A 10811-nucleotide genomic window follows, 5' to 3' on the forward strand; every position below is an offset into this window, starting at 1 on the left:
AAATTGGAAAAAAGGGGTAAAAGATGACGCATAAAATCGCTTATGGAATTTTCCAACATAACAAATGTGATGACAGCTGGCAAATTCCACGACCATTATTGGAGAGACTGCAATATAGCAAATTTTGTTTTCAAATATGTATGCTGTAAATTCTAGGCTAGCGCCCGATCAAATGGATACTGCGCAACTTTTGTCATTTAAGCGCGCATTTCATTTAACTTTAAATCATTTGGATGATAAAATAGTTGTATTTAATTGATGATCAATATATAAAGCAGATGATATTTTAGTCATTTGCATGGAGCTCAAACTTCTTCCGTGCCCAACCCATGGAGTTTAAGTCTGAATGTTCTAATTATAGAATTATCTTAGAAATTAGTCCTATGTGTAAAAAACTAAAACACGGCGCCTGTAGCTCAGTGGATAGAGCGTTTGTTTCCTAAGCAGAAAGTCGTAGATTCGACCCCTATCTGGCGCACCTTTTTTTTTTTTTTTTTCCTTTCCCCTTAAATTGGGTTTTTAGTTTAAAGTGATATAGTAATTACTTTGGTAAATAATATGCTTTCTTCATCAGCTATCTCAAATTTTCTCGCCAACTAAATACATTTATGTGACCATATAATCATTCACACCATAAAAATGAAGTTGAATGAAAAGATTTTGTTTGAACTATGAAAATTTATCAGGGACATTAACATGTATATAGCAAACCACAACTGATATTCCTGCAATTACAGACATAGAAGAGAGCCGCAGTACTGAAAGGCACATGCCTAACAAAAGGAGCTATTGAACAAAGGAAAACTGAACCCTAAACGAAAAGCAAAAAAGGAAAAGAGTGGTTCGGACAAAAGATGAAGAACAGCCTGATCATAACGTTTGCCCACCATCACGAATGGACTTAGGACGCCATTACAGGTAGTCTCTTATGCTCCAAAGCCTGCCGAAGCCTTTGGTAACCATTTCTATAATGCTCAAGTGAGAAGCAAAGCTGCCTAATTGCCTCCCGTTTCTCTTCTGCACCTTCCAAAACTATTTCTTTTTGTCTGTCTACTTCTCTTTCCAACTCTTTAACTCTAGACCTTAGCTCCTCTACAATTTTACGCGTCCCTTCAGTTTCAGAAATCAATGCGACATGCTCAATGTGCAGTTGGTGCAAATGGTTGTTCATTTGATCAATCTGGTCATCTTTAGTACTTAGCTCTTCATCTAGCAAGGCAACTCTAGCATTTAGCCCATCTTTCTGTGTTACCAATGTATCATACTTGTGGTATAATGCATCAAGGTTTCTGTTCAGTTCTTCAATATGGTTGTCCCTCTCGGCAATGGTCAACTTTAACTGCTCCATTTCAGATTTTAACAGCATCTCCATTTCTTCTTTCCCTGCTACAGCTCGTCTAACATCCTCCTCCAATGATTGGCAGCGCAGATCCATTTCTTTGATATTATCCTCCAAATACGCTCGTTCCTTCAATAATTTGGTAATTTCACCTTGAAGTTGCAAGTTTTCTTCTGCCAAGGCCTTGTTGGCATTTGATATTGATTCTTTCAATCCTCTGATTTCTTGATCACGGTCTGACAAATTGGACTTGTACCTGGCAATTCGGTCCTGCAGCTTTGAGACCTCTCTTTTCTCTCTCTCAAGTTTGGCTTTCCAGCCGGAAACATCTTTCTGTGCTGATCCAAGCTGATCCTGAAGTAATTTTACGGAGGACCCGTTACTTTTAAGTTCCTCTCTTAAGCGCTCCACCTCCTTCTCTGAATCATGAAGCTTCTCTATCGTACTCCTTAACTCTTCCTCAAGTGTTCGGATCTTGGATTCTGGGTCCAAAACTTGTGGTTCTTCCTCTGTAGCATTCTCTTCTGAAACTTGTGGTTCTTCCTCTGTAGCTTCCTGTCCTGCGCTAAGCTCATGGACGGAATCATACTTATGAAGCTCAATTCTCAACCTGCTAATCTCTTCTTCTGATAACCAAATCTTTTCTTTTGCATTTCTAAGGTCTTCCTCATATCCAGCTATCCCAGCGACAAGATTATCAGAAGTCTCTTCCTGTTGCACGTTGCGAAGCTTCTCTTTGACGTCACGGAGCTCGACCTCCAATTCACTAATCTTCCTACGCAGCAACCCTTGGTCATCATCGTTGCTCACCGTACTTGAGTAATTATTGATAGACGAATCATCTGATTCTGATTCAGAATCTAATGTTGAGGATTCATCTCCTTCCTTGCCCAGATCCGAGCTACTTCCGCCTGTGCCCAGAAAATATTCAAATCCAGCAGCACGAGGACCAGGTTTAGGGTTAGGGCGGCTGGGCCTCCAGTCTGGAGAGGGCAACCTGGACGGTGGTTCAGAACCCACGTCAGAGATCCCTGACCCCTGTGATTGAAGATCTGAAGGAATATTTTTCCGCAGTTCCCCGGTCACATGATCATAACGCTCCGCTAATGACCGGTACATGCGGTAGAATTCCTCAACAAGCGTGATCAATTCTGGCCTTTTCTGATAATACATTTCTGCCCTTTTAGCAAATGAATCTGCATCCTCTTCAATGAGTTTCAACATCCTCTTGACATTCTGGTCCATCTCTGAAATAATAGACCTATTTGTCATTTTCTTGTATGCCATTTTCTCCATTCAACATAATAAAATTCTGAGAAACCACTTGGTAATTAAAATTAGGTGTTTTTACAGTGCATTTTCCCCAGGTGGTCTGTGTAATAGCTAGTAACCTCCTTTGAGATAAATGGATGAAACTATTCAAAGTTACTGTCATGGAATCACAAACAAGTATGGCCAATTGGCCACCGCTCTTCTCTGACCATTTTCCTTTAATACATAAATTATCATAGAATTTGAACACAATTATTAAAATGTAAAATATAGAACTTGAGACACAAAGTCTAAAATTTAAAATACCATAATAGTGTAAGCAACATTATTATATCATCTACTGTAATTAGAATTACAAAAACCACAAAGTATATTGAATGAATATTATTTTTGTGTTGCTTAAGAATAGGTCACAATGAATGGAGTTCAAACAGACACGTTGAAGTTTCAGGTAGGCTATGACTCTACTCAAAACACATTTGACCCAACTTAAAATGATTTAACCAAAATTTCAATTAACCTGTTTTGACCCCACCCATCTTAATCCAACCGCTCATTTCATGCCCTATTTGCAAGAGTTACATCTCACCCCAAGACAAGGGACAGCGGTAGGAGTGTGGAGGAGGATATAAGGCAAGGACAAGGGAAGGCTAAGGTTTTAGAATTTGTGCATATTTTGTGAGCCAATAATTTGTACACAGTACCATAACCCAATCATTAAAATTTCATATCTGACAAAGACAAATATTACATAGGGAATATTTGTTCAGAAAATAAGGGTGAAGAGTAAGAACTGCAAAGGCATCAAGGATAACTATGCTTCCTTTAGGGTTAAAGCACCAGAAAAGGAAGGGAAATGAGATGCAACAATTACTGATGATAAGGGCAATATGGCTCCTTTAGGGTAAACATGCAAAAAAAAATTGCTAGTGCAGAAAAACAAAAGTAAATAAAAGGGAGGACAAATACAAAAAGAAAAAAGAAGAAAAACACAGGAGGCAGAATTCAAAAGGAAAACCTAGTCAAATGTTTTTTGACGGATAAGAGTTGAGCATTTCTCTTTCTTCCAAAAGTATCTGAAATTTTTTGAATTCTTAATTGTTATTTTTTGGTGCAGAAATAAAAAATTGTTGAATTTTGTAAAGAATATCTTACAAACAAACGCCTCCTAAGGTTACTGATCAATTAAATGTGTTAATTGTGGTACTATTAGACTACCATCATAATTAGTCTAACTGGAAAGATGAAAAACGAAGAAGAAGACCCCTATCATAATTTGCCACAAATTGGATGATAAGATGCATTCATGACGTTTATATTATGTAATGTATAGTTACATTAACTATAACCAATCACTTAGAAAGAAATTATAACTTGACTTCATAGTGATTTGCATCTCTCAGTAGAATTCAATTTATCTGGTCATTAAAAAGCCAAGGCCTACCTAATTAATTACCAACAAGAGGAAGATGCAGAGCCAGGATTTGAACTTTATGGTTCCTAAATTCTAGGATAGTGACATCAGGTGTGAGTAATTGGGTTCTGAATTTAACTTTTGTCTATATTTAGTGGATTTCTCAATACAAATATAGGGCTTGGCCAAAAGCTACAGTGTTCAGCCTACATAACCTTCTAGCTACGGCCCTCAGGTTATATGAATTACAAAGCTACAGCCATTATCTGTTATTATGCATTCTAGTAATAGTTCAAATCTATTTGTGAAAATAATACCTAAGGTGAAATTTTAGAATGCCCAGAGTAGCAGGTCGAATCACTCAATAGTACAAATTTCAATATCTCTTGCATAGGCGACTAAATGCAAGAAACGATGCCCCGTCAATTAACCAGCTGTATATATATTTGGATGGTCAGCAACACATATGTTTGGCATTTGTAGAGTAGCCAAATAGATTAAAGGATTTGAGAAAGATACACAATGTAGAGTAAGGTTAAAGTCAATAGCTTACGTTCAAGATTCTCTTGAAGCCACTTGGAGTTCTTGGGACTAATGTGGCTATCCCACCACCAAGCGTGTGATTTCTTCGATTCCAACCTCCTCATCTTACTGGACTTTATCTGAAAAAGGATGAAACTCTTAATTTCATTGGACATCCAACAGCAAAGTTCTACACTAATATCACTCAAGAATTTATGGGCCTTAAATTTCCAAGTGATTCTTCAATTTAAATGCTACAGCCTGCCCCCCTCCCCCAACACACACAAGAGAAAGAGCAACTAACATGGTCAAATTTTCCAATAAAAGAAAGTATATTAATAACAAAGTCAATGCAGGATCGCAAGAAAAATAAGACAGCAAAATATCAACATGTAAAACAAATAAAGCAACACATAATAATACACACAGAAGAGTATGGATCTACGCGATACCTAAATATCAGTACTAAGAAAGGAGAAGAAGGGATGAAGAGGCTAGCCCCCTACCTATCACACACACAGTGCTACAAAACTCAACTACCTACTAACCGTCTACCCTAATTCTCTACCTGCTAAAAGAAAGTACATTATGGACAATAAAGACATATCAGAAAGTAAAAAGATTCTTGAGCAAACTAAGAGAAGCAAATAATACTCATTTAACATGTTAACTGTTACGTATGGAAAAGAGATTTCTTACTAAAGTTGATGCCATTCTGTCGAGGTTGTTATTTGATACAAACTCCTCAACTCAGAAAAGTAAAAAAAAGACTGCCTGCATAATGATGAAGGTAATATAAGCCAAACTATCAAAAGTCAACCTCATTAGGATATATGTTTCTTTGTCTCGAATAATTTGTTTAACAAATATGGAGCTAAAAGTATCTCTACTATTTCACTGTGATATCTGCTATGATGAAGGTAAAAATCCTTTTTCACTACTTAAATTCACTTGTAGATTACTTCCCTTTGTCCTAATTTATATATTTATGTGGAATATTTTGTTTTCTCTTCATTTATCCTTAATAAGATATTTATAATCACACAGATTTCCATACTTTTTTTAAAAAACCACAAGTTTTTGGTTCTTTATATCTTTGTTTAAACTCAGTGCCGACGCCACACATAAATTGGAACAGACGGAGTAGCAAATAAGAAAATGATGGTTTCGCAGAGCTTCCACTTATATGCAATGAATGGAGAAAGTTTTTAGATTGCTCCCTCTGTCCCATATCAGTTGTCATGTTTAACTTTTTGAGAGTCAAGCTGACCAATCTTGGAGATAAATTGGATTAGATTAATTCAATAATTTAAAATTAAAAAGAATTGATTCAATACATTTCTTATGTACCCATAGGTGCTGTATTGGATTTGAATCAGTTTTCGAATCAATCTATATTGAGTGACTGCCTCCATTATGTTGTTGCTAGCAAATACCACTATTTTTGGTTTTGGATTATAATTTAAATATTCAAAACTACATGAAAAGTATTACAAATTGCAATTAATTTCATGTCACTATGGTGAATATTGGTCAAAATTTATATAGTTTGACTTTAAAAAAGGAAAGTGGACAAGTAATATGGACGGAGGGAGTACCATTTTGAATGAAAAACGTATTGTATTGTCAAATATATATATTATGGGGTGAAACTTGAAAGTAAAGTGAGAAGTGATAATTAAGTCATTATTGAAGGAGCAACGTGGAATTTCCCGTATAGAAGGAAATGGGGTGAAAAATGACAAGGCCTAGTGTTATGGATGTTGTCAAAGAGTGGGCTGAAATTAACAAGGCCAACGGGCCGGCACAATACGCACCTCTCGTGGTGTCACGTGCCGAAGGAGCGCGTGAAATCTATATATATATATATATATATATATATATATATATATATATCTAATTCCACAGCTGTCGGAGCCAGCTATATCCACGCGTTCCTCCTCATATTTCGCCTGCCAACAAAGGATAAAAGATACGGAAAAGACAAAAAGAAGTAAACGTAAGCCATTCGTCTCAAATCTTTATTTATATTTTTCATCAAAAAGATAGACGATAATGAAATTAATTTTAACACATGGGTTAATTAGATAACAGGATTTCAGGGTAGAATTTAATGTAAATTTTGGGGACAATAGCTTGAAGTAAGTGAGGGGAATGGCTCATATACCCAAATCAGATAAGAAATGGGAAGCAGATTCAACAAGACAAGATTCAAGAAATGATTTCAAGCAGAAAATCCCCAAAAGAAGAATTAAAAGAAATGGAGCACAAGTGAAGTGTTATTGCAGAAAGTGGGGAGAAAGGGGGCTTACCTTGAGGATGGGGGAAGGGGGCAGGAAAGACAAGAAAATCTAATAATTTGAGAGGAAAATGCTAAAATTTCTGAATCTCCGGCAAAGAGGAGAAGCTTTCGTTTGGAACTATATACCAAGTATTTATCATCTCTCTCTCTCTTTTATGGAGGAAAGTGGGGAGTATTGGGGAAGTGGGGGCCAACAAGGATATGGGTAAAGAGGCTACGGACGACTTTCCAAAACAATATCTGGATTTGTTCACATGCCCCCTTCTTTCAAGTCAATACCTTTGCCTTTTTATTAAGTCAACAGACATAAATTGATCCTTAAACTATATTCTAAATATCGATATAGCACTTAAATTTTATCAATGACCTATTACATAACTAATATATGAAAAAGTAATATTATTTCATCCTTGAGAGCTGAAAACCAGTCACATGGTGGGAGGCGTTACACACTCTCTCGCCACATCAGCGTCATGTCAACACCGCATCAGAAATCTTTTAATTTTTAATATTTTAATACTGAAATGAAAAATTATAATTTTAAAAAAAAGTTATCACTCCTTCTCCACTTCACCCCCCCCCCCCCCACCATCACCCCCAAACCCTTCTTCTTCATCAGCACAACCCCGCCCCCTGGCCCTGTTACACCTCGAAAAAAAATTCCGTTGATGCATAGTGAATAGACTAACGAAGAGCACGGAATATACGGTAGTTCAATGAGTGAAGAATGACATTTGATGACCCTAATTAAGATTTCAAACACATCCGAGATAAGGGAAGAAAGTTTGCCAAGAGAGGGCAAGGCATGCGATAGGTATTGAAAAGAAAGTATGAGTAACGAGTTAATGATGATTTAATGATGTTTTGGAGATGAGTTATAACGTCTCTTAGATTGTTAATGAGGTGATAAACAAGTGTCAAGAAGGTTCCATAAGGATTGGAGATCAAACCAAGTGACAAGAACAAGATCAGTGAAAAGATGAGTTATACGGTCGATTATACGGTCCGTATAATGGACCGCAGGATTGTCACAGTGAAGTCCCCCACTGGTGAGATTATATGGTCACTTATACGGGCCATATAAAATTATATGGCCCGTATAATGTGTCGTATAATTGTCACAGAGGCGAGATGTTGAAGAGGTCATTTTACGGTCACTTATACGGACCGTATAAAATTATACGGCTCGTATAATGTGTCGTATAATGAGCACAGAATCTAGTGGAAAAGGGGGCAATTTCACGGTCACTTATACGGACCATATAAGTTTATACGGACCGTATAAGTGTCCGTATAATTTTCCCGACAGATTAGCTTTCACGCTATTAAAAAGGGACCAAGTCATTATTTTATTTTATTTTATTTTTCATCTAACACTTCAAGAACTTTCTAGAAACCCTCTCCACTCTTCATCTACAAGAACACAAGAGAAATTTATGATCAACTTCATCAAACTAAGAAAACCAAGTGTAAGAAACCCACAAAAGATCATCCAAGCCAAGAAATCTCATTGGAGATGAACTAGGGTTTTGGCTCAAGTGAAGTATTTCCATCCAAAGCTTATTCCTACAACATCTAAGGTAAGTTTTATGATCTTTCCATGTTATTTAAGGTATTGAGAAGTTGAAACACTTGGATTGTAGAAAGAGATAGAAAATGGGTCACGAATGTGGGAATAGTGTCATTTTTGAGTAATGGCTTGGGTTGAGTAATGATTCTTGATATGTTATGATTATAATCATGTTATAAATGACATTAAGAACATGGGATAAACATTGTATATGAGTGAAGGTAATAGTGTGCTATGACCATGGATATGGATGACTTGAAGTGAAAATTGAGGAATATGGATAATGTAGTTGAATAAAGACTATTGTTATGATGTTGTGAATGTATTATTGATGTTTGGGAGTTGATGTATGATATGGAGGAAGTCGTATAAATAAAGGAGATGATGTCCAATTCTCTCTAAGCTTTAGTCATGTATGCTAGCTATCGATTTCTAATGATAGTATAACTCTAATGAAGGTAGAAACGTGAGCATTGAAGGAGAACGTGCAAGTGATAAAATAGTTGAACGGAAAGGTATGTAAGGCTAATCCTTCTTTCATAAGGCATGGTTCTTCGGCCAAATATCTATTCTTCTATGAGCCTATGATGCCCTCCAAGTGATTCTATCTTCAAAAGCTACTAAGCTCATGATTCCCGATACGTTACGATTGTACTAAAATCCTCATATGACGAGTAATCCTATAAAGATAGATGTAATGAACGACGATAATGGTGATGATGATAATGATGACGATGATAATAGTAATGATGCTAAAGATGCTTACGAGCTATTATGTATATGTGTCTATGTATGACTATTATGGAACCCCGAGCTTATAAGGCCGGGTAGAATATATATTTATGTAATGCGCGCGCACCTCTGCAGTTGGGTACGAATAACCCTGAAGCCTTAGTAGGGTCAGGTATGTGTAACCCTGAAGCATTGGTTGGCCAGGTATGTATGATAACCGAGCCTAGCCACGGTCGGGTACGTGAAACACTGAACCTTCGTGGTCGGGTATGCTATGTCTATGATAGGATATGTATATGATATAGATATGAGTATGAATACGAATATGATATGAATACGAATAAGAATATGTATATGAATACGACTATGGATACGAAATGTAAATGAGTACGGATACGGATATGGATGTATGTGTCACGACCCGACTAGGGGCCGCGACGGGTACCCGGGGCTAACCACCGAGCACCGCTCGTTCTATTACTCATCATACCCATTTAACGCTCTTTTATCACATTTATACTCAAATCATAAGAACATCGTTTTTCATATGGAAACGTAAATACTTTCATATACATTGGCCTTTCGGCTATCAAAATCATATACATACATACATATATATATATATATATATATATATATATATATATATATATATATATATATATATATATGCCTAATAGCAACCTCGTGAAACCATATCACCCACACTGCGTATCTACGAGCCTCTACTAGAGTGCTAGACATATGGATGGGACAGGACCCCGTCGTGCCCAAAGCATATATGTACATAAAATAGTAAATCAATGGCACCTTCGGAATAATGGAGTGCTTTCGAGACTCTGCTTAACGGCTTCTACAAATCTGGGTCTCCTTCCTGCTTACCTGTGGGCATGAACACAGCGTCCAAGAAAACAGACGTCAGTACGAATATTGTACTGAGTATGTAAGGCATGAATGAAATAAGCATAATAGAGAATCATAAGACTTAAGATGAAGACATGACCTGTTTAACCTTTAAGGGAGGATACCTTTCATGCCTATATCATATACTACCACGGTACATGTATCATCATAGCTCATACATCGTCGTATCACACACACACACACACACACACATATATATATATATATATATATATATATATATATATATATATATATATATATATATATATATATATGAAATAAGCATAATAGAGAATCATAAGACTTAAGATGAAGACATAACCTGCTTAACCTTTAAGGGAGGATACCTTTCATGCCTATATCATATACTACCACGGTACATGTATCATCATAGCTCATACATCATCGTATCACACACACACACACATATATATATATGAAATAAGCATAATAGAGAATCATAAGACTTAAGATGAAGACATAACCTGCTTAACCTTTAAGGGAGGATACCTTTCATGCCTATATCATATACTACCACGGTACATGTATCATCATAGCTCATACATCGTCGTATCACACACACACACACACACACACACACACACACACACACACACACACACACACACACACACATATATATATATATATATATATATATATATATATATATATATATATATATATATATATATATATATATATATATATATATATATCATAACACCGCATCCGCTCATGCACATTAACGTTA

The 10811-nt window shown here is 36.3% G+C and overlaps 1 protein-coding gene across 3 annotated transcripts; it reads right to left on the reverse strand.

Annotated features, from left to right (window-relative positions):
* Nucleotides 1-645: 645 nt before the first annotated feature.
* On the reverse strand, nt 646-7050 carry LOC132644161 (protein NETWORKED 4A). 3 transcript variants are annotated; one of them, XM_060360739.1, is made up of 5 exons: nt 6860-7050; nt 6365-6499; nt 5247-5321; nt 4579-4687; nt 646-2586 (listed from the first exon to the last, which is right to left on the reverse strand). In XM_060360739.1, exons 3-5 carry the CDS (start codon nt 5259-5261, stop codon nt 902-904), a joined length of 1809 nt encoding a protein of 602 aa, XP_060216722.1. In that variant the 5' UTR covers nt 5262-5321; nt 6365-6499; nt 6860-7050; the 3' UTR covers nt 646-901. The 3 variants fall into 3 exon arrangements, with proteins under 3 accessions (XP_060216722.1, XP_060216723.1, XP_060216724.1); XM_060360740.1 differs by lacking the exon at nt 6365-6499; XM_060360741.1 differs by lacking the exons at nt 5247-5321; nt 6365-6499.
* Nucleotides 7051-10811: the final 3761 nt, after the last annotated feature.

Source organism: Lycium barbarum, chromosome 6 (assembly GCF_019175385.1).
Source record: "Lycium barbarum isolate Lr01 chromosome 6, ASM1917538v2, whole genome shotgun sequence".
NCBI classification, from domain to species: Eukaryota; Viridiplantae; Streptophyta; class Magnoliopsida; order Solanales; family Solanaceae; genus Lycium; species Lycium barbarum.

Bases quoted from the DNA above. Each gene is read 5' to 3' on its own strand.
- LOC132644161 (XM_060360740.1), bottom strand. The intron at 2,587-4,578 runs GTAAGCTATTGA...CTATTATTTCAG, and splicing joins GCTTCAAGAGAATCTTGAAC to AGATGGACCAGAATGTCAAG.